Genomic DNA, 25,682 nt, shown 5'->3' with positions numbered 1-25,682 from the left:
GGTACACTGCCTGACATTCCACATCAGAGTGCCCTCCTTTTAGGTTAAATAGAGTACTTCTACCATCTGTCCTTGTTACAGGACAGGTAACTTGTTAGCAGGCACTTTCTCTGCTCTCACCTGGGGAGAGGAGAGATCCCAGAGGGCAAGAGGCCATTTCTGGGATGCAGGCCATGTCTGGAACTTGGCCCTGACCATCCTGCACATGGGCTGGGGCGACTCCACAGCAGGGAGTTTTGGGCACAGCCAGAAGAAGGGTGGTGGCTTTACTTGTTAGCAATGGGAGCCATGCACTTGGGAAAGTCGGGCAGAGTCAATGGCCACTGTGGACCAGGCTGAGGATGAGGTGGCACAGAGCCTGGTATTGGGTGGAGCCCACAGGGGAGCAGGTAGAGGAGGGCAGTGGATAGAAAAAGGAGAGAGCAAGGGAAGGAGAGTCAAAGAGGAGTCCCAGGCTTCAGAATCCATTCTGTTTCCATTTCCCCCCAAGTCACACAGCTGCCAGAGTTCAGACAGATGCTGTGATTAGCATTTTAATGCATTTCAGAGGACCTTGTCCAAACTGCTCTGGAAATCAGAAATCAAGAGTTTATCTTCAGCTGTCCCTAAAGAGCTACATTCTCTTTCAATTCCAAAGGAGTCTGAGAAAGTGTGTGCACCTGTGTGTTCCTGTGCCCACATGTGGACATGTGTAGGATGTCACGTGCCTCTCCCATGTGTGTTATATGTTCACATCACCTGTTATGTACACATACTTTTGTGTGCACCTATATGGCATGCACTCTGGTGTGTGTATGTGCGTGCATGTGTGTGTTTGAGTGATGAGTGTGCAGCTGCATCTGTATGTGCACAAGTACATCTTGCACGTGTGTGCGTATTCTACATGGGCCTTTGCAAGTACAATTTTATCCAGGATCGTTCACGTGGAAGAGGGAGAGCTCCATGCTAGTTGAAAACAGGTTAGTACTGAGTGACTCGGGCTGTCAGGGCGCCTGGGCCTTAGAAAATGGGAAATGTATTTCAAATGCATCTTTGGTTGCTTGGCCTGATCCTGAAGCTGTGTTCCAAACAATGCAGCTGAGTGATATTTCAAGCAAAGTGCGTTTCTGGAGTAATAATTCCACTCCCATTGAACAGTGCTGGCCTCAGAGGCCTAGCCTCTGTGAGGGTTTCTGGAGACCCAGAAGAGTGTTGGGGCAGCTACTAGTGGGTCAGGGCCGTGGCAGGGCAGGGGTTGGGAAGCCAGGAGGCTCTCAGGACATCTGTGTGGGGTGAGTTCCCTCTACCTGCCTCCCAAGATTCTCCTCCTGCCACCCCAATCTGGCCACACCTATATCTGCCAAGGCTGTTTTCTGGAAGATAGATGGCATCGGCCATTCAACTAGCTTCAGGAGGAAGGATTTCCTTCTCCTGTTGTATTAGTCCATTCTCACACTGCTATAAAGACACACCCGAGACTGGGTAATTTATCAAGAAAAGAGGCTTAATTGACTTACAGTTCTGCTTGGCTGGGGAGGCCTCAGGAAACTTACAATCATGGTGGCAGGCAAGCAGAGGCAAAGGTACATCTTACATGGCAGCAGGCGAGAGACAGCAAATGAGCAAAGGAGGAAGAGCCCCTTATAAAACCATCAGATCTCGTGAGAACTCACTCACTATCACGAGAACAGCATGGGGGAAACCACATCCATGATCCAATCATCTCCTACTAGGTCCCACTCTTGACACGTGGGGATTATGGGTATTATAATTTGAGGTGAGATTTGGGTGGGGACACAGAGCCAAACCATATCACCTGTCCTGGCCATCTTCTCTGGACATTCTTCCCTAAAAGTGTAGCACTCAGTTCCAGACTCAGATTTCCTGGGGCCATCTTCCCAGCCTAGGGAAAGTGGGATCATCACTTTCCTTCTTTAGAGGGAGGTACCTGTTAACTGCAAGACTGTGTCAACTTTTAGGGAGCAGGGCAACACCATTGGCTCCTTTGGAGTCTGGGGCCAACTAAAATCTAATCTTCAACCCTTGCCTGACCTGCTTACCCCTTTGTGTCATGACGGCAGGGGCATCTACTTGTAGCTGCATGGGGCTCCTCAGAGTCATTCTCTGCTCCCCCTGTATGACACAGACAGTGATGTGGAGTTGGGGGATGCATCTGTTGGGAGGGGGCGGGGGAAGCAGCAGACAGTTCCTCGTGAATTTGTTTAATGTAAATACATCCTCTATTTATCTTTGGCTGTTAATAAATTCATGCATTATTAGAAAATCCCTCATACCAGCAGACCCGCTGAGTTAGATCAGCTCGTTTTAAGAGATTTCCTGTTGGCAGGATTCAAAGCCCACACCTGCAGCCGGCCCAAGCACAAGGATTTAACTAAATGCCGCAGATAATTAGATCAGTTAACCTTGCAAATTAAAACAAGCACATCGCATTAGCTCAGTTTATCCTAAAAGAAAATATTAAGTTCCCCCAGATAAATCGTTTAATAAGAATAGAAGAAGATGGCACATACTGTCTTCCCAGAACCTCTGGGCAGGAGTGAGGAAGGGCTCAAATGTGGACAGATAGCTGGTTTGCTTCCATTAATTTATCTATCAGTGATGGATCAGGTTCTTGCCCACTGACTTAACAGAAGAGTTTGAGGCACATCCAGGCATGGTGCAGGCTGGAGCACACAAATCAATAGCAAAGCTCCATGGGGTCTGAGAGTATTAAGGGGCATCAGTGGGAGGTAGCCCACCCCACCACTTCATAACGCAGGACAGCCCCCAGTGAATCCCTGGGGGACGGCTAGAGAATAAGGGTTCAAGCCCATCAGGAAAGGCTTTCTGCAAGAACTATGACCCTCTGTGCCTTGGCCACTACAAGTTCATTGCATCTGTTAGATGCTGAATACTTAAGGAGTTGGCTGAAGTCTTTGTAGATTTCAACACTACCGAGTCAGAATAGAGGGTAATTTGGACTTTAGGTGTAAAGTTGGCCTTTGAAAAATCTATCAAAAATTTTGATCAGCAAATAAGTAGTGTAGACAAAGTTCTATGTGCAGGAATATGTTGTCAACCTAAGACCAGTGTTTGCAAGTGGCTTACGAATCCTCTGTGTCACTTCATCACTGTGCTAGTTACACAGGCTTTGCATCTGTTCATTAAAGCAGTGTTGGACATTAACTTGGAAGCACTGTTGGGTTGTCTACTCAAAAGTAATAAAACTTCACTGAGCACACCCCATAATATGGATGCTAATGGAAACGGGTGTCCTCCCCAGCTCTTCTGAATTAGGGTGGGTTTACTTGGTCATCAATCATGGAGCCTTTTCAAGATAAAGGCCATGTTGCAAATGAGAACAGACCCAAATGTGGCATCCCAGCAGCGCTGTGTCCAACGGTCTAGGCGAGTGATGCTTATGTCCCTTCCCACTCCACTTTTCTGAGGTTCTCTGACCCTCAGGAGGGAAACATAATGGCAGAGTGGGGCCCTCCTCATGGATCAAACTCTTTTAGCCCAAGAGGAGGAATCAGTATTTTCTGACAATGCTGGACAAAGAATAGAGGAGCACACAGGGTTTCTGAAGCTGGAGGAGCAGTGAAATCACCCAGGGAGCATTTGCAACACACATATCCCAGGCAGATCCTGACTCTTCATGACTCTGTGTGTGTGTGTGTGTGTGTGTGTGTGTGTGTGTGTGAGAGAGAGAGAGAGAGAGAGAGAGAGAGAAAGGTAGAGCCTCTTTCTTTACATTTGTTATAAATCTGAACATCAAAGAAATCCCTACGTGCAGTAGTGAGATGAAGTAGTTTGGAAACCTCTCCAGCACTGTGTAGCCTGCCCTGAATGGAGACTTTCTCCTTTAGGTGCAACAAGTGTTCAAGTGGTCAGGGCAATGCCCACTTCCCTCACCAGCCTCAGGGCAGAGAGGGAGCCAAGTTTCCCTTCAGCCCTCCACCAGCAGGACTTGCCCCGAACCAAATGAGTAGCTCCTGCCAACCTGTACCCATTGAGGCTGCTCCTAGAAAGGAGGACTGAGGCAGGCTCTCCACTGGCCTCAGCTCCTGTTCCTGATGTCACTTCCCCATCTCAGTCCTCTCATCAGGACTGGCACAGGCCTTCCTCGTCCAGACCATGCCATGTACCATGTGGAGGTGGACATTCTCCTACTCAGGAAGCTTCATGAGCTCCCAAGAACCCAAAGGAAAGGGAACAAGCTCCTCAGTGGGATGTGTAAGGCCTTCCCAACTCACACTAAGTCCCGCCCCCAAGCCCTTCCTGAACTCCAGCCAGCGCCCCCTGCCCTCTCCCTCCTCCTTGCCTTTGCCCCTGCTGTCACCTCACTGGAGTGACATCTGGAGCCCCCTCCATCCACCTAGATCCTGCCGATCCTGCCCAGGCAGTGTGACACTCAGTGAGCAGTCCTGCCTGGAAGCGCTCCCAAACCACTCCCAGCTCTAAATTGCAGTCTGGAGTCTCGATCCATCGTCCTCTAATTGCTTGGCGTGTACATCTTCTCTCCTCCGCAGGAGGGAAGCCCCAGGGGCAGCAGGGTTCTTGCCCTCTACTCACTTCCACCTGCCAAGCAGCACCTAGCGTGGGGCTATGCTCCTGGTAGGTGCTCAGGAAACACTTACCGAATTGAATTACAAACCTTCTCCCAGGCTCTGAGCCATTCCAGCTGCTGGATGCCAGCTGTCAGGGCTGCTGGGAGAGGCTGAATGCATATTCATTTCAGACCCTCTGTCTCTCGGTCTTGAAGGGCCTCCTGGACCATCTTAATCCATGAGGGTGTCCAGGGCATGACTCTGCTCCTGCTCTCCCTGGTTAGGGTTTTCAATCTTCTGGGCTGTGCTCACTCAGATTCCAGGGGTGCTGCCGTGTTTTGGGGTGAAGAATGGTGAACAGGGAGTGGAGAAGGAGGTATGATGTAGGTCTCATGTGGGGGATTGTGGAAACCATGAGGACAAACTTAACAAACACCTCTTGTGGGGGCATGAAGGTGGTGATCTTGAGCCCTCCTCTTCCGGCACAGCCAGGCCTTGGCAAGGCCAGCTCCAGCATCCTTATGGACCTGCCTGCCACTCTCACAGTGATTTCCATTCAGCGTGGTAGGGTTTGTTGGCCCCTCCCTGCGGCCAGCCCTGCACTAGGCTATAAAGCTGGGAGGTTTGCTGCTATGCATCCTGTGTTGGCTGCCTTCCAGACCTGGGCAGCCAGGGGCCGGGGATGGATCAGAAGGGGCCAGGTAGGAAGATTCACTCCTTTCTTGGAGACAGAATCACTGCAGCAAGAGTGCCAGCTGTAGAGAGACTGTCGCTGTGCACATTTCCTGTGTGCAAGAGCAGCAGGGTGTTCGGAGCTTTGCATGCTTCATGCTATCCATAAACTGCTCCTGGATAAAAGAACTATTGGCACCCCAGGGCTGAGATGAGAAAACTGAGGCACAGAGAAGTTAGGTGATTAGCCCAAGGTCACACAGCTCAGAGTGGTGGAGCTGGGAGTGGAGGCTAGGTTGTTAAATTTAAGGCCTGAGCCTGCCCAGTGGCATGGAGGGTTTGGCCTCTAAGGCCTGAAGGTCTCCAGAGAAGGGAGAAATTGGGAGGCCTGAAGCAGAAATGAGGATTACTCCAGGCTAGAGGCTAGGGAATTTGGGACCTAGCCAAACGGCTGGGGCTGAGGACTGGGACTGGTTCTATGTGGGCATTTATGATGGTTAAGCTAGTAAAACTTAGATAAAATCATGAGATCTTAACTCGCCCCCCAGAACTGATTTGGTCCAATGTTGGAATTACCTGCATCAACCCCCAAACCCCACGACTCAGACTGCTTGAACATGTCTGTGACCAGAGGCTCACTACCTTGTGGGACAGCCCAGGCCACTGGCAGAGGCTATGAGGGAGGGCCTCAGGAGTAGAGGGCAGCACAGGCCAGCCTGTGCTGTCCCTGGTCCCCTCCTTCCTGGCTCTCAGCCATGCTGAAGCTTACCAGGAAGGTCAATCCAAGGCAGGCTTTGCACAGAGCACCCCTACCTCACCCCACACCCCTTTACAAAAGAGGTCCTGCTTCAGTCTCTGAAAATAAAGTTGGTGCCATTGCTGCTGGCCCTGAAAGCTGGCCGACCCACTTTCAGAGGGTGTGAGACCACTGGTGCAACTGTCAAAAAAGTGGGAGTGAGGAATTGCCTGTGGAATGCCTGTGATGTGGCACAGCTGTCTGCCGGCATGGCGGCCTTTGATTCTTCAATATTTAAGCCACACACAAAGGCACAGAAGGGCACAAACTTGAGAAGGACACAGAGGACACAAACATGCTACCTAAGGGTAGCTGAAATTTTATTCCCTTCTCCCTTATGAATCTCACAGAATTGGAAACCATGTCAGTAGCTGGAATAAACATGCAGAGTTAGCAGCACTGCATGAAGAAGCTCCTCTGGTCCACACCCTAAGACTGCTTTCTTGACTCAGCATCCTCATGGAAGCATCAGGGTGTGATCTAAGCTGAAGGCAAATGCGGCACGTGTGTGGGGGGTGGCTGCTGCTCCAGCCAGCTTGCTCTTCTGTAACCCTTGACCATCTCTACCAGGCTGTGTGAGGGCAGACTCTTCCAGGTCCCACCAATATTATCCGGCCTTCTCCTTCACTGAAGAAGCACAGATTTGTTCATGGAAGACATGTGCGTAGTCTTTGGCAAGATATCCTCTTTCCCAGACTTCCTTGCAGCTAGGGTGGCCCTGTGACATAGCTCTGTCCAATGAGACATATTTAGATGTCTCCTGGAGAGCGGACCTCTCGGAAACCTTTTGCATTCCTGATAGAAGGGACAGAGGCAGCTGGACCTGCTCTGCTTGATGACAGATGCAATGCCCTCCGACAGCGGTGAGGAGAAGGACTCTGTTACGTTGTTGCTGTTGCATGGTTATGTTGCTGAAGCAACACGAGGCCCCAGACTCTGTGACGTGCAAAAAACCCAAAGCGTTATTTGTTGACGCCACTGAAGCCAAATGAATTTCTAAGTGGAAGGGTGGCCACTTAGAAATTACAATTCAGAGAGGTTAAGTGGCTTCCCAAGGGGACACAGTAAGGCTCCAGGCAGAGCTCGGGATGGAATCAGACTCTGCCTTCCATTCAGAACAGGACTTCTGCAATGCAGTGGTAGGCCAGGTGTGTGGTGACACCTCGAGGGCCACTGCCCTGCCCCGCAGGGCCCCCCGGGTGTCTAGCAATCATGCCAGAGTCTCCTGCCAGAAGAGCCTGGTGTGTGGCCTTGGGGTGACGGGGACGGTTCCTGCCCTCATGCAGCTCTGGCTTTCTACAGGGTTAGTGCCCTAGGATGAGGAGGAAGGAGCATGGGCTCTGGAGCCAGATCTCTCCATAGTTTTCTGGTCTGAGCAAGCCCCTTTGCCTCAGTTTCCTCTTCCATACAATAGCACTAATGAGGCCTGGTTAAGACCTAGGTGATGCTGTCTTAAATAAATGAGATAATATTTGTGAAGTCTCTGGCTCTAGCGAGTACACAGTGATTGGTAGCTGTCATCGGGGTTAGAGAGACAAGATTCTTTGATCTGCTCTCTTATTTGGGACGATGGTGCAAGGCTCAATCTGCAGTAGATGTAGGTGATGTCCTGCCCATGACCCCTTCTCTTCCCACCTCAGTGACAGTGGGATGACTTCCAACTGCCAGCACCGGCACTTCCAGCTCAAGGGCTTCCTTTGACTGTGGAGCCCACTTTGCCCACCCATGCAGCAAGCCAGAAAAGCTAGAGAGCAGAAGACGCCTGGGCAAAACCTTGGCCACAGCCTGGTGGAAACTGGTGCATGAATACCCCAGTTCTCTGGCCCCTTGGGTGGGATGACTCCAAGGAGTATGATTGACATTGGCTCTAGAGTCCCAGTGGAGTTCAGCAACACACGCAGTGGAAGCTGGTCTGCCTGATAAGACACCCCTTATTGATTTCCTCTCTTCCTTGTCTCCACTATTGACCCAAGTTCCTGGGGTCAACCCCACAAAGAAGCTATTTGCACTCAAATGCTTGTCTAGAGTCTGCTTCTGGGGGCACTCCAACTAAGACAATATCCTTTAAGGCCTAACTTTAGGCCAGTGGTGGTTGAACTTCTTGTGCCCACGAATCTCCTAGGGATCTTGTTAAAGGGTGGTGGGTGCTGTCTGAGTGAAGTGGCTTAGACAATCTAGAGTAAGCTCAAGACTCTGCCTTTCTAACAGACCCCGGTGATGCTGATCTGATGTCCACACTTTAGCCAGGGTTTAGACTTCCGGTGCTGTTGACCTGCAGAGGCTCAGGCAAGGGCGAGATCAGTGTTGGTTAGAGCAACCTAGAGGAGCATCACAGAGGAAGGGAGCTTGGGGCTAGGTCCTGATGCCCTGGGAGGATTCTGGTGGGTAGGCTGGGAGGAGGCAGGTCCTTTCTAGGGAGCAGGGAAGCTGGAGACTTGCTGGGGCCTGAAGCCATGCCCAGCACGTACAGGATTTCAGAGCAACGGATCTGCATGGAGTAGATTGGAGCCTACAGGCTGGAAGGGGCTAGAGGCTCTCAAGCACAGCAGTGTGAGAAAAGCCTCCTCCATCTCCAGACACATTTGCCCTGTTCTCATCCCCAATTCCAGGAGGAAAATTCATACTGGCCTGGCTCCCCAAGCCTTCCTCCTCTTACTCATTTCCCGAGTTCCTTTCCCTTTACATACACAACCAACTTCTGTCCTCCCCACTCCATGGAGTCTTTTTGGGTCATCCCAGCTCTTTTCTGAAATATAATGGGACATATGCAGTCCAAACTGCATACTTGAGCCATTCTATATTTTTATTACCCTCTTAATTATTTCATCTGTGAATTAGGAGTCACAGGGCTTTATTGTGGCAAAGGACTCCGAAGGTCATCCCCACTCACATGATTGTTTTGTCATTAATAATACAAGTTGGATGATTTCTAGCAATCCACAGCATATAAAGGGCTCACACATGTGATTTTCATGATAGAAATTAGGGAACTCAGACCTGGAAATGTTGGGTGGATGCCCCAAGTCAGTTGGTGTCCTCTGCACAGGCTGACAGTGTTCTGAAGGGTGGAGCAGAGTGTTCGGCATCATTGTGCCTCTTCTGTGATGGGCACAGGGTTGGGCACACCAGGTTCACCATTAAACACACTGTGCTCCTTCAGCCACCAGAAGGGGATGCCACCCACATGGCGCCCCCTGGTGGGCTTGTGGGAACATACCACAAATGCCTTTGATTAAAAAAAGGGTGCTTGAACCATAGTAAACTTCGGGGCCCTAGAGAGACCTTATCTCCTCTGCATTCCAGCCCTTTCGTCTTTACAACAGCTGTTTTCATGAGGAATTAAAGAATAAAGAACAATACCGTTTTTTTCTATTATCACCTAGGCTTGCCCATTTTTGATGGCACGTGGCAGCCCGCAGTTCCGGATCCCTGCAGGTCAACAACAAAGACATGTGTCCTTCTGGTCGCCCACACACATGCACCCAGCAGAAACCCTCCAATCCTAAAACACATCCATCCCGGAGCAGGAGCTCACACAGACATTCTGTTTCTCAGCCTTATTTTCTGGCGAAAGGTCAACAAACCCTTTGCAGCTTCACACGGATTCATGCAGGCACAGCCCTCGTGGCAGCCTCACATTCCCGCTCCGGTGGACACACACCTCGCTCCACACACGCCCACACTCACACCTGCGCTGGCGGCGAATGCCTGGGCCAAAGCACCTTCCACGCAGCACTTCCTTTCTACATCCATGACCAGACAGCGAGTCTTTCTCCCCTTTAAATGTACCCCCGCAGGGTGAGCTAGGCTGAAGACTTTCTGGAGGGGCATAGAGGTGATATGGCTGGAATAGGAGCTGCCAGAATGATCTGTTGGTGCCTCTGGAAATGCCAAGGCCAGCAAGGTCGCTCAGCAGAGGCGGAGCTGCTTCCCTCCCGCCCATCCTTGCTCTGGGCCAGTTCCAGGCACAGGCGCAGAAACAGAGAAGCAGGTACAGGCTGGGAATCCAAGATGGGAACTCTGGAGTTAACGGCGCAGCCTGGGCCCCAAGGGCAGTGCTGGGTGCTTGGATGGGGATGGATTGTAAAGCTCCCAGAGCGGAGCAGAGAGTTTGTTCAGAGGAAGTGATGTTGGATTTGGGCCTCCAAGGATGAATGGAAACTCGCCAGGCAGAGGGAATGACATGGAAAAAGAGGAGATTGCAGGAAGGCAATGTGCGTCTGGAGGGTTTGTGGCCAGGATGGTGTCTGCCCTGGCTGAATCTTGTGGGTGACAGAAGCCTGGGTGGTTTGCAGGTGGTAGGACCTTTATTTTACAATGACACCCTTGGCCAGCCCCTGAAGAATGCATCAGAGGGGTGAGGGCCTGGAAGCAGAAGGCCACCATGGTGGTGAGGGCTCCTCCGGGCATGTTGGCTTATCCTGCCATCTCTCTCATCTGAACTCCTGGGCACTTCCCATCACTACCATTTTTGGGGCCCCTAAAGATATTTTCTGGATCATGAGCTGTCTTCACACTTGCCTCCCAAACCAGATTATAAACTCCTTCTGCAACAGGCCGTGTCTTACTTATTTTTGTCCGATGCCAGACACCCTCCCTCCCACAACCAAACTTCACAGGGGACAGGCTATCTGTAAACGCTGCTGCCGCTGACTTGGGTGATGGCAACCGTGATCCAAGCCACACTGGGGCAGTGCGAAAATTGCAAAATGCCTGTCTGGTGTCCTTAGAATGAGACCTGAGCAGAGGGCAGGGGTAGGGGTACCGTCAGGAATCCAGCCCCAGCCCTGGGGGGCAGGCAGTCTGGCTGCTCTGCGTCAGGGAGAGACATATCTGACCCACGCTTTATTACACTTGTCACCAATGGCGTCGGGTAGTGGAGAGCAGGAGACACTGTCGTCCTCGCTCTCCCCCTCTCCTCTCCTCTCCCTGTTGTCTTAAGTAATGTGAGTAATGCTGAACTCATTATTCTTAGAGATATAAAGAATGTCAGAGCTGGAAGGGGCTTGAGAGGTGATCTGGCCCATCATCTCCTTCACAGTCTAGACGGTGTGTCCAGGGAGGGTCCGAGCTCATTGCTCTGCCCAGGCCACATGGCTTGTTGGTGGCAGGCTGGACCTGGCCCAGGTTCCCTCTGTTCATTGTCTCATGTGCCCTCTTGTTTGTTTATTTCCTTCAAGTCATGTATGACTGCAGGGACAGTGGTTCTCTAGTTCTTTCAGATAAACTTGTTAGGGAGCCTTTCTGGGCACAGCCCATGGCAGGCCTGGACTATGTCATGGGGGCCACTGAGAAGATGAGGCCCCTATGAGAGTCAAGAGTCACTTGCTTGAAAAATGGGGAACCCTTAGGACAGTGGTTCGGGCAGGGAAGGAGAAAGTGGGCAGTCCAGGAGGGAAGACTGTGGGCACAGCCCCAGGGAGAAGGAGGACTTTAAGATGTCTCTGTGGGGAGGAGATTGAAAAGATTTTGCATAAACACAGTGGGACATGGGGCTGGGCTAAGGGCTAATGTGGAAGAGAAGAGGTAAGTTTCGAAGGCATCACAGATGTAGCCCCTATGCCCATCTGTCCCTCAGTACCTGGATTTAAAGCACTTTGGACTTCTCTCTTGGAACCTTGGTGTTCCCTTCTGTATAATGAGCCCAGGCTGGTGTCCTGTGGTGAAGGTCCTGTTTGGCTGGAAAGCCTGGCTAGGTCACATGCCTGCCAAGCCTGTTTGCTGTTGGGATGGGGGCTCTTCTGAAGGTATGGGCTGGAGAAATGCCCCACATGAGCGGGTCTCAAGGCCTGGGTTCTTGTTCCAGCTCTGTTATAGCAAAGTCTCCATTCACCTAACCCAGGAGAGAGTTGAGCTGGAGTCGGTGCTGAAACTGCTAAGCCCTTGGGTCAAGTCTGCCCTGCAGACATGAGTGCATGTGAATGGCAGGCGACAAATGATCCTTAATGCCTGGAGGTGGGCTCTGCCCTCTGCTCCTGCCCGTACTCCCCCCCTACCTTGTGCTTACACCACTGGAGCTTTTGCCTCTTCACAAGTCCTCCCTCTTGTAATACTCTAAGGACCTTTGGGCTTGTTCCCTGAATGAATGAGAACCAGCAAGTAAGGGAGGAACGCTCTGCCCCAGGGCCTCACTGTCCCACCTTCTACCCGCCCTAGGCCTGGGATGGGGTTTCTTTACCTTGGCATTGTTGACACTTGGGGCCAGATCATGTTTTGCTGTGGGACTGTCCTGTACATTGTAGGATATTCAGCAGCAGCCCTGGCCTCTACCCACTAGATGCCAGCAGCATCTCCAGACAATGTCAAATGTCCCCTGCAGGGCAAAATTGAGAACCACTGCCCTAAAAGGACAGACAAATACTTCTTTTCGGGGAATATGAGAAAGAAGAAAGATATATCATCCATTCTCCCAAAGAGAAAGAAAAAAGCATGAATCCAGGTGAGATACAGAGGAAAGGCTGGGCGACCCCCATGACTCAGACACTATTGTAGGCCTTTATCCTCCCTAGTGTGGAAGAGCCACAGGGCAGCGCCTTTCTCAGTGTTATGAGTTGAATTGTGTTCCCTTCACAAGATGCTGAAGTCCTAACCCCAGGACCTATGAAAGTGACCTTTGAAATAAGGTCTTTGCAGATGATCAAGTTAAGACGAGGTCATTAGGGCAGGCCCTAATGCGATATGACTGCTGTCTTAATAAAAAGGAGAAGTCTGGACACAGACAGTGTACACTGGGAAGATGATGCAAAGACACAGAGGGAACACTATCTACAACCGAGGAATGCCTGAAGCTCCCAGAAGCCAGGAGAGAGGCCTGGAACTGATTCTCCCTCACAGCCCTCAGAAAGAACCAACTCTGCCAACACCTTGATTTGGGACTGCCAGCCTCCAGAACTGTGAGACAATACATTTCTGTTGTTTAAGCCACCCAATTTGTGGTGCTTTGTTGCAGCAGTCCCATGCTAATACACTCAGCAAGAGGAAGGACAACAGGACCAGGGAACTGGAAGAGTGTGTGGATCTGGCTGAGATGATCTTTGCAGAGAAACAGAAGGTGGCAGGGGCTGGGAGGGAAGACGCAGGTGCTGATGGGACCTAGACTCACTGTCCAGAGACAAAAACCAACACTGTGCCTACAGGACAAACAAGTGGAAATGCATCCCATTTCTAAAATGAAAAGCTTTGATTGCACCAATCACTAGAAGTTGTAAAACTACCCTGAAGAATTAACAGCCTCCATACATGCTAACTACATCCATCATACATTCGTCTTTAGTTTCTGTTATCATATCACTGTCTCTGGGGACCCCTGTCTTGTCATCATTTGCCCTTTATAATTTATTCATCTTGTTCTTGCCTGCGTCCTTTCTACTTATCATTCATCTTTATAGTTGTACATAAAATTAGATGGATCCCTCAATGGCAGGGCTGCCAGGGAGGGAGATGGGCCTTGCCAGGGAAGCCCCCATATGGTGATGGGGGCCCCACCAGAGCCTCCTATGGATGTCAGGGTTGAGGTGGGGTGGGCCAAAGTCGGAAGAGGGAGGGAGGAGAGAGAAAGGAGAGACAAGTCTGAAGGATAAAAGAAGAAAGTGTTGGTGAGAGAGATAGAGGAAAATGTGCAGAGGGAGAGAAGAGAGGAGAAAATGGGGGCACAAAGAGAAGAAAGAAAAAGAAAAAGAAAGAAAGGAGGAGAAAATGGGATTAAGAAAGAGAAAAGTGAGAGGAAGGGATAGAAAGGAGAGACAGTCTGAGATAGAGGTGCTAGAAATCCAGTTGAGCTCTCTGAAAAGAATTTTCCCACTTTAACATCTTTCCTGGTAAACTCAAAGAAGGTCACATTGAATTTCCATGGAAGTGACCCATCCTGAGTCGCGGTGACCTGAGTCAGGAGGTGCGATGGCGGGACTCTGCATGTCTGCCAGGCTGACGCGAGGGGAGGGGAAGGGGGAGACAGCAGGGAGGAGTGTGTTAGTTTGCTTTGTATTCAAGGATTGTTGGAATGACGACACAAAAGCCAATCTTTAACTAGTGAGTTGGAACTTCAATGTTTACCAAGGAGATACAGCTCCCACTTCCCCCACCCCCATCCCCGGCCAGCTCTAATTCCCACTGCTTCCTGGCCTCCTACTGGCTGGACCCAGTTTTTCCCCTGCCAGCCCTGGTGAGAAGCCCTTTCTGCCACCAAAGGAGCAAAGTGCTGGCCACAGCTTGTCATAGCACCTGGTTTTCTCTCATCTGAGCATCTCCCTTGAGACCCTGTATTCCCAACCTTGGAAACAGAAGGGCTCTTCCTGGAAGACAATTCCCTACAAAGTCCCAATGGCTGGAAGAGCTGCAACAAAGCTTCAGGGGTAGATTTTAAGGAACAGGCTTCTTTCAAGAGGCTTCCTGTGCACACTCAGGCCCCAGGTGGTTCTCAGAGTGGGCCTCTCCTACCCTGTGTGAGTCACCTGGCTTCTGGCCTGTTGTGTGTGCCTCGACTCTGGGCCGTTTCTTGGACCGGTGCTCCCATCTGACTCATTTTACTCCCACCCCACCCATATCCTGAATGAAAACTTGAGTCACTCCTGCACTCCATGGTCATCCTGGTTCTCTCTAAATTCCTAAAGCAACCGGTGGCACTGGCAGAGGCAGGTATCCTGAGCTTTGGTAGCAGACTCTGTGCTGGTCCTGGCTTGGCCACTTATCAATTTTGTGACCTTGGGCAAACCTCGATCTCCTCCTCTGTGAGGGACAATCATGACATCTTCTTCATAGGGTAGTTGTGAAGATAAAATGAGGCAATGTAGGTCAAGTGCTTGGCATCATGCCTGTCATATAGTAAGTGCTTAAAAATATTGTGATTATTGAACAATTGTCCACACTACCCATTTTATAATAACATGTGCTGTCTTGTATTGTTGACTATGTAGATATTTGTGTGTGTGTGTGGCTTCCATCCCCAACTTGGTGGGCAACTCCAAGCGGGGAGTGGATGTGTTTTTCTTATCTCTGTATTTTACAGAACGTCTGGCACACAGGAAATACTTGTTGATGGATTGAGAAACTGCCCCATGTTGACTGTCCCCTGTGAATAGTGAAACAAATTTTGTGAATAGAGGAGCATGGGCAGGAAAAGAACAGGAAGCCAGGAAAGAGTGAGATCAAGAGTATGAGGGCGAGAGAGGCAGAGAGATTAGAGAAAGGGAGTCACTCTGCCTGGATTCTGGCAGAAGGCAGTGCTCAAAAAGACCCAGAAGAAGCTTCATAGTTTAATAATCTAATTCTACTGAAAACATGCCAAACTCAAAAATAATAATCCATTTGTGCCACTGGTCCAGGGATGACTCCATCAGCCATCAGAGGGCCCTGCTCAGGCTGGTTCCCAGGGATACTGGGAATCACGTATCACTGATTTGTAAGAACAGCCACCATGGTCTGGTTTCTGAGCTTACACTGATCCCAAGAGAAATGTCAGCTTCCCTTTTCAGGCCCCCTGTGAAGACATGTGCTAGGGGTGCCTCTAGTTCTGTCTCTGTCATTTTGTTATTGTTGCTCATGGTGATGGTGGTGGTGTGTGTGTATGACAGCAATGGGATTATTTTTCTTGCTGGCAACAGGATGCGAGCTCCGTAACTCGCTAGAAACAGCATAGGCTGCCTGTACTATCTTTTCTCCTCTTTCTCTCCTCAGCAAGAAAGTGGAGGGCTGATTTTAATGGATTGATTTTAATGGATTTTGAAGTCTGGAAAAGTGCCTAAATTGCTGAGGTTACCAGTTTTCCAGGTTCTTTTTTTTCAATTTCATTCTCTTTAGTCAGACATAGAGTGCGCTTGCTGGGGCACCTAGCGTGGTCACCCCAGACAAGAAGAAGTCCCCCTCTGCCTCTCACCGAAACAGGCAGCCATGAACACAGCCTCAGCTGCCAGAAGCGCTTATTATTTGGTTGGGTGAGAGCATTTGGCTTGATCCCGTCCCTGCATTTGCTAGTGGCACACTTTCTCTGATCTCAAAGGAGAGAACCAACCAACAGCAATAACACCAGGTCTGCTTTCTGGAATCAAAACAACTCCACTTTAAAGAATAATTTTACTTGGTCATTTTATGTTTCATTCGTCTGCATGCAGGTTTGTGTGGAGACAATGTGCCCTCGGAACTTCGAGCTGCAATCCGGTCTTTCATTCCTGCCCCTCCCTCCAGTGGGCCGTGCCTGCCCCGAGAATTGTTTGATGAGGTTTTTGAGGCCATGAGTCTCCCTGTGAAGCCTTTGAAGAAGGGACGGGTTCGAGGGGACTCTAGGCTATGTTTCAGCTCTGCTATTGGCCTCTATCTGTCTTCCCCCCTCCCCGTCCCAACATACATTCACGTTTCTTTTTGCCCTTTCCCTCAAACTTACTCAACTTGTCTTTGTGATTTCAGAAAAATGCCACTGGATCTCCCAGTATGAAGGATTAGCACAGATTATGGGGAACAGTGTTAATTATCGGTGGAAGGGGGGCTGGTGCATCGCTCCAATATGCTCCTGATTTCCCTTGGGCCTTTCTGCCTGGTAATAAGCCTTCTTTAATCTGGCAGGCCCCTTGGTGAAATCAGCACCACGGACAGTGATATTGATTGCTTCTGAGAAACCATCACAGCTGCTCAACCAAATTACCTTTGATATGTGACCTTTAATGTAATTACTGCAACATCAAAGTATTTCTATAAATTATTAAAGAACTAATACACTCCATCATTTAGTTATTCTATTATATGTAAAATAAACAACCACAAGTTAATGTTAGATCCTCAACAATCCACACTTGCTACTGAAATACTCCCAGTTCCCAGCCTCTCCCCTTTCAAAATCCTAAACCTCCCCCTCCCACCTTCTCTCTTTCTGTTTCCCCATCTGATTCTGGCTTTTAGCCACCATGAAACTCCCCAGCAATCTCTCTCAAGCTGATGAAGGGCCTCCCATAACAGTGTGGTATTTTCTATTCCATTTGGGTGGCTCTAAAATATCTGTCACAATCTCCCCCAAAACAAAGTACCATAAACACTTTATTAATCAGCACAAACCTTTCTCAGAAGCCTTTGATTATCCTACAATATGGCTTTATGCTTCACACATAACATGGGGCGTTGTGGAGCATATTTCTGCCATCTTACAGAGGGCACCCAGAAAGTAATTACTATAATATATGTGCATGTAGCCGCGCAACTGAAAAAACAACTGGGGAATGGCCACCCTGCCAGAGCTGGGCTTCACACAAAATCTGTGCGGTGCTCGATTTCCATATATTTGCATCTGTGGGTATGTTATTAAGATGACTCAGCCCCGTGCTTTGCAATCACAAATACCAAAATACAATACAAAGGCAGTCTTAATGGAAGGAAGGCCCTGTGTAATTCAGCTCTCCCCACCCCTAAACGAGTAAAGAAAGATCTCTGATGCAAAGGAAGGCTGCCCCCGCCCGGGGTTGCATTTTCTCTCTGTCTACCTGGTTAACCTTTCCCGCTGTGGGGTAGAAATGGAAACGTGTGTTTACATACGGCTGGCTTGGTAAGAATGTAAACATGCATGTGTAAGCATGGGTGTGCATACTTATAGAACACACGTGCTTCCCTGCAGTGTCCATTGTATAAGCGTCAACACTCTATTTAGAAAATCTTTAAATTATGCCCACAAACACACATCTTTCCATTTATCTTTAGATAGCAGCCGTATATCTCTCCCCCCTCACCACCGCCCCATCTCTCTGAACCCACAGGAGAGACCGCGCAGACCCTTGACCCGAAGAACACTTCTTATTTTATGGTGATGAACTAGCCTCGATAATAGCCATGGCTGATATCACACCCAGTTAGGGGGGCCATAAATAATTCTCTTCTCCCCCGCACAGAAGCTATAAACCAGGGCCGAGGCGCGATAGTTTATCAAAGACGAGGGCTGGCTCCTTAAATAAACCGCGGTGATCTCACTCGCGGCGCCCCCTCCCACGCCGGCCCCCTCCTCCCCCACTAGAGCGGCCCGCGTCGACTCGATGGGCGGACTCGATCGCGCACGCGGCCCGCGGGCCCGGCAGAAGCAGCTCCCGCTCCGGGGACCCGGGACGCGCCGCTCCCCCGCCCCAGGCTGCCCGCGCAGGAACTGCGTCCGGGCTCCACCTTCACGGCCACGGCCAAGTGGGGCCCCCGCCCCGGATCCCGTCGGGCCCGGACGGCCGGGACCCCGGGGATTTGGGGGGCGCGCGGGCTCCCGAGCGCAGGCGGGCAGCGGGCGCCCTGCCGCCCTCTCCCCGCGCGCCGCGCCGCCGCCCGGCCTCCCGAAGTCGCCCCCTGTCGGCGCGTCGGCCGCTTGCGCCGCGGCGGGCGCCACTTACCCCGGGCAGAGTCTTCTGCTCGTGCAGCGCGCTCTGGGCCTTCAGCGCTGACTCACGCTCGCAGTAGGTGAGGAAGGCGCAGCCTGGGGAAGAAAGCAAGCGCCAAGAAGGGTCAGTGGGGCACCCCCGGGCCCGCCGACGCGCCCTGCCGCCCGCCCTCCAGGCTCCCGCCCCTCCCTGCCGCTCGGTCCCTGTCCCCACCTCTCTTTCTCTCCCGTGCACTCTTCTCGGAGCTTCTCTGCCTCTCGGTGTTCCCGGCTGTCTGCCTCTCGTACCTCCCTTTGCTTTTCTATTTTGCTCCCTCCGCGGAGTCTCCCCACCCTGCATCTTCCCCCCACCACACCCCCCTCTCCCTACAGTTCTCTCGTTACCCCGTACCCTGGTGCCTCAGACCTTTCTGCCTGTTTCAGCGCCAGCCCCTACGCCTCCTAGAAGGGGCAGCTTCCACCCCTCACCCCCAGCACCTCTAGCCACACTTGACCATGGGCTCTGTTTCTGGCCGGTAGGAGTGCTGGGCGCTGCCCCCTCAGGGATGGTGGCGGGCTCCTCTAAGCCTTCCACATAAAGGCTCAGTCTGTAAGGAGGACCCCAAGCCAGGCCCTCCTAATAAAATAAATGTACCCTGTGTCCCCTGTCGCAACCCCTGTTGTTTGATTTGCAGTGACAGATGGTCTTCACACCCCTCCAAGTCAGAGGGCTTCTAGGGCATATCCAGGCCACTGACTTACAGCACTAGACCACCCTTGCTCTGCCTTTACTTCCCTGGGTGACCTTAACAAATCACATCCTCTTTCTGGCCTCAGTCTCCCCACCTGTGAACTGAGAAGGCTCAGTCTAGCTCTCCCACTGAGTAATTCTAACTGGGCCACACCCCATCCCCTCGCCAGGGAATCTGGATTTGACAGAGGAATATACTCAAGGGGTGACTTTTCAGTGCTGTCCTTTAGGTGTGGTGACAAGGCCAAGAGAGTGGGGATGGGGGAGTCTTTCTGGGAGTTCCCATAAGCTGCCTAGCGTGCCCAGTGTCAGGCCTTCTTTCTCTGCCTGTTGATGTGGCTGAAGGTGGCTTAGGAGGCCTGCAAGGCTCAAAACCATGGGGAAAGCCCAAAAGCTCACTATGGCGAAAGCAGGCTTGAATGTTCTGGTGAACAGTCACCTCAGACCTTTTCAAGCCACCCATGACCCCAGAGAAGGCACCATGTGGAATGGCTGCCTCTCTTGTTCCTCTCTCTCTCTCACGTGATCTTATCCAAGGCCACATCCCCAACAACCTGTATTCCCTTCTGCCCCCGATTCCTCTGCTCTCACCACCTCCTCACCTGGTATGCCCTTTTTCCCCATGTTCACTTCTCCGAAACCCATTGATCTTTCAAGAATCTGATCAAGTTCTACCTACTCCAGGCAGCCCTCCTTGGCTGGTCTAGTCCATCCCCAGCCAATCTCCACAGCCAGCCATTTGGTCATTGCCATGGCCATTTATTTCCTGAGTGCTTGCTCTGTGCCAGACCTCGTGGCCCAGGCCCTCCTCTCATGAGGCCCACAGGCTGCTGGTGCCAGTCTGGTACCTATGTCAGCCCTTGTCACCAGGCTTGCTTTAGACTCTGGTTGCCGGGCACAGAATGCTCCCGGTGTCCTCTGCAGCTCCTGAGTCCTCCACCATCCAGCCTGCACCCAGTGAAAACCCCTTTCCTCCCCTTCCAATGTAGAAATTCCTCCTGCCTCCCTTCCCTTTCTGGCTTCAGAGAGGAGGTGGAAAGGGAATGTATTTGTGAAAGGAACGGAGATGAAAGAAGGAAACAGGGAGAAAAGCCTGGGAGACAGAAACTCTCAGCTCCCAGTGCCCCCTCTGCCTTCCCCACCTCCAACTCCTGCCCCAGGCTTGGAGGAGCTTCAGAGAAGCCTCTCTCCCACTCCTCCTCATCTCTCCCTTCCTCTAGACCCCAGATCACCCCTCCTCCCTCTCCCGTCCTCCTCCCTCCTGGTCACTGGCAGACGGTTATTGATGGAGACACCCGGGGACTGAAATGAATAGCGGTCAGAGGCCCCCGTGACGTCGTCCCTCGTGCTGCCGCCTGCTTCTCCCGGGGGTGTCTTTCCTCCCGTCCCCTTGTTGGCCTTGTCCTCTGCCTGCAACCAGGAGGTGGCCACTGCCTCTGCTGCATGCAGGCAAGCCAGCTTGGGACAAGGTCAGGGGCAGGTTTGGAGGGAGGAGGATGAGGGGAGGGAGGAAGAGGAGGAGGAGTAGGAAGAGGAGGAGGAGTAGGAGGAGGAAATGACCATATTGTTTCCATGGCCCAAGATAACAAGAAAAGGATTCCAGAGGAAAAAGAATCTGTTGCTTTTGTCTAGCTTCCAGGAATTTCTGCCACAGTTTTTGAGAGAGCTCACAACTTTATTGTGAACCAAAATCTTTCAGGATCCTCCAGACCTTGGGTGACCTCCCCCTGCCGTCTCCACCCCCTGAATTTATCTCCTTCCAGTCTTCCCCAGCCCCACTTACCAGTCCCGTCACTACTTCTTAGCCCCCCAGGTGCACTCTGTCTTAGGGTCTTTGCGCCAGTCTTTCCTCTTCCCAGAACAGCCCCCCCACCCCACCTCTGCTATCAGCATGGTGTGCTCCTTCCCTTCACTCTGGTTTCTGCTCAAATGAGACCTCCTCAGAGACACTTCCCTTGACCACCCCATTTGACATAGCCCTGCACCCACACAGACCCTGACCCCCTTTCCCATTTCCCTTTCTGTTTGGCACCCATCACTCCCTGACAGAGTCACATATATTTGCTCATTGAGGGGCAGGCTCCCCATGCTCAGATGAGGTTAGGAGCCTGGTTTTGTTCTGTGTCTGCTTGGTTCTCAGTGTCCAGCATATGAGTGGAGGCTAATATGTATTCCTTGAAAGTACTGAATGCCAGAACACCTCAGCTCATTTGGTGGGGCCAATAGGCACAGAAGTGGTGCTCAGAGGCTATTGAGAGCTGTCCAAGATCTGTGGGCACTGAGGCACACTGGACTTCCATAGTGGTGGCAGGGCCAGAGGTTGCCCCAGAGTTGATAGGCAGGTTCCTGATGGGAGGGTTTTTGCCCCAAGAGCTCCTAGGAGCCTGTTGAACCTGACAGTGCACTCTCACCATGCTTCCCCCTTCACCCCCAAGTTGATCCCAGAAAAGACTGATAAACAACTGCAGCTCCTGACTCCTCCACCATCCAGCCTGCACCCAATGAAAACCCCTTTCCTCCCCTTCCAATGTAGAAATTCCTCCTGCCTCCCTTCCCTTTTCGGGTTCAGAGAGGAGGTGGAAAGGGAATGTATTTGTGAAAGGAACGGAGATGAAAGAAGGAAGCAGTGAGAGAAGCCCAGGAGAGCCCTTTCCCAGGCATGGCCCAGCCCAGCTTCCTCATCTGTAAAATGGGAAGAGTAATGGCCCTCAGAAGCTTGTGGGGAGACCTACTTGCCGGTGGGTATGAACAGCCTCTACAGACTTCACTAAGTGCAGGCTGCAGTGTCAATATCAGTTCACTGTTGTGAAGCAGGGGCTAGAGAGGTGCTGAAGCCCCTTCCTTCTCTCCCTCTGCACCTCTGTGAGGCAGGAGCAGCTGGACACAGAGGCTAACTGGGGCAGTCCCACCCCGGGCCCTTCCCAGTCCATCTCCAGCCCGTCCGATGCAGCCGCTGACACGCCAGCATGGCAGATTAGTTGGCTATCTTAAGGTTCTTTGAGAAAGGCAAATGCAGATAAGCAGTTATTAACGCTGACTCCGGGGTTCAAAAGAAGGGACCAGTCTGCTCCCTGGCTGAGGGCAGAGCCCTGGGGGCATGGTGACTGTGGGGAGGGGGCTGCAGGAGGAGAATTTGCCATCACAGGGTGCTGTGGATGGTGAGAGGCCTGGGGTGGAAGCTGGGGGGCCGGGGAAGAAACGGTGCCCAAGCCTCAGCCACTGGACACTCACTGCTCTCTCCTGGGGAGGGAATGGGGGTGGGACACATAGAACCCCCAGCTAGAACAGCTGGCCTTGACTTCCTGTGGCTCATTTCCACATCTCACATGGGTTGAGGAGGGGGCTGTGGGCTGAGGGTGTCCAGCTGAAAGGGGGGAAGGTGGGGAGCATCAGCCTCAGCCCAGCAGCCACTAATCCGCCAAACTCACTCTCCTATGTTGTACTGAGGTGTCCCCAGAGGCATCCCTGGCGGGGTCCTTTGGGAACTCATAGTTGAGGTGGGAAACGGGATTCTCTCAGGGAGCAGCTGTCTAACAACACAAGACAGTGTGGGAGAGAGGCTAGCACTGGGCTCTGAACGCTGAGGCTTGAGAAGGTCTGCGGAGGATGCCTCATCCTTCCTGGGGATGCGGCCAGTGCCACAGAAATCTCTCCCCATCTTCAGACCCAGAAATCCCTCCCAGGTCCTGATCCTATGATCCACATACACTAGTGCTCACAGAGGAGTCGGCAAAGATCCAGTGTGGCTGCTTGGAATAGCAAAAAATATTAAAAACCACCTAAATGTCCCTTAGGACAGGAATGCTTTCATTTTTAAACTGTGAATACTCGACAGCAGTTAAAAAGATGAAAAGACCCTCAATGTACCAGCATGGAAAGCCACATTGTCAGACGGGAAAAGCAAGTTGTGAAATAATAGACGCCATGTATGTACAGTGGAGACACAGTCAACTCGCCCATTATATACTCAGACCTGTATTTACACGTGAAAGACAAAGTCTGGAAGTCACACCAAACTGAAAACAGGGAGTACGGGGTGGGGAGTAGGGGGGTATGTTTCCTATGACTTTCACTTTTTTTGTTTTGTTTGACACATTTAGACCCAGAATGTATTCATGTATCACTTGCATAATTAACTTGAAAGGAAAAAAAAAATCTTTGCTAAAAGAGTAGGATGAAATGAAAAGGAGGTGGGTGAGAATAGGTGATCCCAACAGGATGCAGGGCCCATGGCCTGTATTGAGGAGACAAAGATCATTGCACATCTGCCGCCTGGCAAATATACTTCATGAGGGAAATTATCCTTGGTGGGGTGGCTGTGGCCCTGCCTCAAAGCTTCATCTGAGCCGGGGCTGGCTGCTGCGGTGCTGGGAGTTGACACAGCTGCTCTCGACTCAGCAAGCTGGAAATGTAAATGGTTCTGGTTCTTTGGCCCTGAGTTCTGGGGGTTGGTGTTTGGGAGATGGAAACCATGATGGTGCAGACACCTCCCCGTCTTCGCCCTCCCATTTTTGGAGGGCCCTCCCAGCTGTGCGACTCTGATGGGACCTGAGGTAGAGCCACCCAAGTGATCCAGGGGCTCTCTGGGCGGGTTAGGACCTCATCCTGTCCCAGTGTCTGGGATGGTTCTCCCAGCACCAGCTCATTATGGAGTCTACCACCCTTTAGGGGTCAGCACTTTCTGTCCCACCTCTTCCTGAGTCACGGGATCAAGTAGGATAGAAGCGCAGCCTGTTCTGGAGCAGAGACAGCTTTGGAAATCATCCAAGGTGGGGTGGGGACAGAGAGGTGACAGAACTGTGGGGTGAGAAGTCACACCACAGTGCTGCCCTCAGCAGCTGACACCTAGGCTCCCTATGGCACCCTCTCCTCATCCAAGAGGGACCCCGCGCCCACCTCCTCTCCTCACCCGAGAGGGACCCCGCGCCCACCTCCTCTCCTCACCTGAGAGGGACCCCGTGCCCACCTCCTCTGGCCAGCACAGACCTGCCTGTCCTCTAATACTTGAGATTCTATCACATACACCAAACGCTTTGGCCAGCACGCATGTTTCCTTATTCAGCCATGTCACCTTCTCCCACTTACCATTCTTATTTACTTATCCCTTCCATTTACCAGCTTGATGCCTTGTCTCTGAATAGACTTTCAATTCGGTGAGGGTGGAGACAGGCTCTTCTATGTCTATACAGCTAAGTGGAGGGCCCAGCTCCTTGTTCAGGGTTCTGCAAGCTGGTGACCAAGAGGGACTATGGGGGTGGGGGAAAGAGATCCAAGATTGGGGCACTGAAGGGAGATTGGGAAAAGTTGGCAGAGTGAGGAGGGAAGGGAGAAGGAGTGTGTGGCAGGAGAGGTGAGCACTGGGCCAGGGAAAGGCAGGCAGCGTGGGCAGCGGGAGGGTGCTGTAGGGCTAGGGTGCATGCAGGGGTGGCAGATGCCCCTCTCCGACATAGGCAGCGAGCAGACCATGGTGCAGGGGGTACTGCTGTGGCCAACAAGGTGGGCGGTGCCCTCTCCCAGGTGGGGGGAAAACACAGTGTAGCAGAATTAATTGCACGGAGACTGCAGTAATTTACAAAGCCCCCATGTGCCGGGATAAAAGGCCCTTGTCATTGTGAAGTGGAGGAAGTACAATTTCCTGCCCAACTCTGAACAGGGCCGAAGCCTGGGGTGTAATCATCGCAGAAGGGAAGGTTCCTGATGTGATGCTCTCCCTCCTCCCACCCCAGCTGGGCCTTGCCTTCCTACTAATTGAATTACAGAATTAGCCAGAGGAAGGTGGCCCTAGAATAGGAAGGTCTGGATTTTAATAAAACATCAGATCCTTTAGGCCTTGGACTTGGCTGGCCTGGAGGAAGTGGGAGAAAGCTGGGCAGTGGGGAATGGGAAGGGAGCAGGAGGCCCACTAGCCAGACCTAGGGGCCAAGGAAGGGGCTCCCCTCTCTGCCCCAAATCTCCACTAATCCACCTGCCATGGTGCCTGAAATCACAGCCTGGGAGCATCACTCCTTAGTGGGCCTCACCCCCGGCTGCACCTGAGAATCACCTGGAAGATTTAAAAAACATGCAGGCCACTGCAGAGAAGTTATAGTAGCATCTCTGGGAGTGGATCGCAAGAGGGAGGGAGGGAAAGTCCACCAGCTTCCCTGGGAAGAGGGTTACTGGTGTTCTGAGGTCACATCTGTTCCCCCATCCAGGCTCTGTCTTTCGTGCTCTGGGTGGGCAAAGGCAGTCTTCCTGGTACCTTTTGAAGCAGGTGTTCTGCCGCCACGTGAGAGAGAGGCAGCTACAGAGCAGCTCATTATGTACATGTTCTTCCTCTGCAAACATCCTCCCACTTCGAGTGCCCGGCTGGAGTCTACACAGCCTTTAAGACCCACTTCTTAGGTCCTACTCCAAGCTGAAGCCTTGAGCATCTACGTCGGCCACTGTGGTCTCACCTTCTATGGATTCGCATGTGGCCTCTGCTCATGGCCTGCCTCAAGGATGAGCCTCATTTTCTTACCTCAACCGTGAACAACTTGAGGCTGGGCCCTTGGGGCTCAGCAGGACTGAGTAACAGGCGGGAAAAAGACCCCATGGGTCTGTGCCTCTCTCTGGGCTCTTCTCTGTGTGTCCAGCCAAGGT

At 51.8% G+C, this 25,682-nt stretch overlaps 1 protein-coding gene across 49 annotated transcripts in view; it reads right to left on the bottom strand.

Moving 5' to 3' along the window:
• The window catches only part of CELF4 (CUGBP Elav-like family member 4), a 324,964-nt gene that overhangs the window by 226,385 nt on the left and 72,897 nt on the right, over positions 1-25,682 (bottom strand). For all 49 annotated transcript variants that reach the window (XM_032152429.2, XM_032152439.2, XM_058438414.1 and 46 more), the window contains exon 2: positions 18,342-18,424. In XM_032152429.2, the coding sequence (XP_032008320.1) occupies positions 18,342-18,424 (83 nt within the window). The remainder of the gene's footprint in view (positions 1-18,341; positions 18,425-25,682) is intronic.

The sequence above is a fragment of the Hylobates moloch genome, unplaced genomic scaffold (genome assembly GCF_009828535.3).
Source record: "Hylobates moloch isolate HMO894 unplaced genomic scaffold, HMol_V3 SCAFFOLD_5, whole genome shotgun sequence".
Classification (NCBI taxonomy): domain Eukaryota; kingdom Metazoa; phylum Chordata; class Mammalia; order Primates; family Hylobatidae; genus Hylobates; species Hylobates moloch.
Note: the sequence above shows the minus strand (reverse complement) of the source record. Positions and strands in the feature narration are given on the sequence as shown.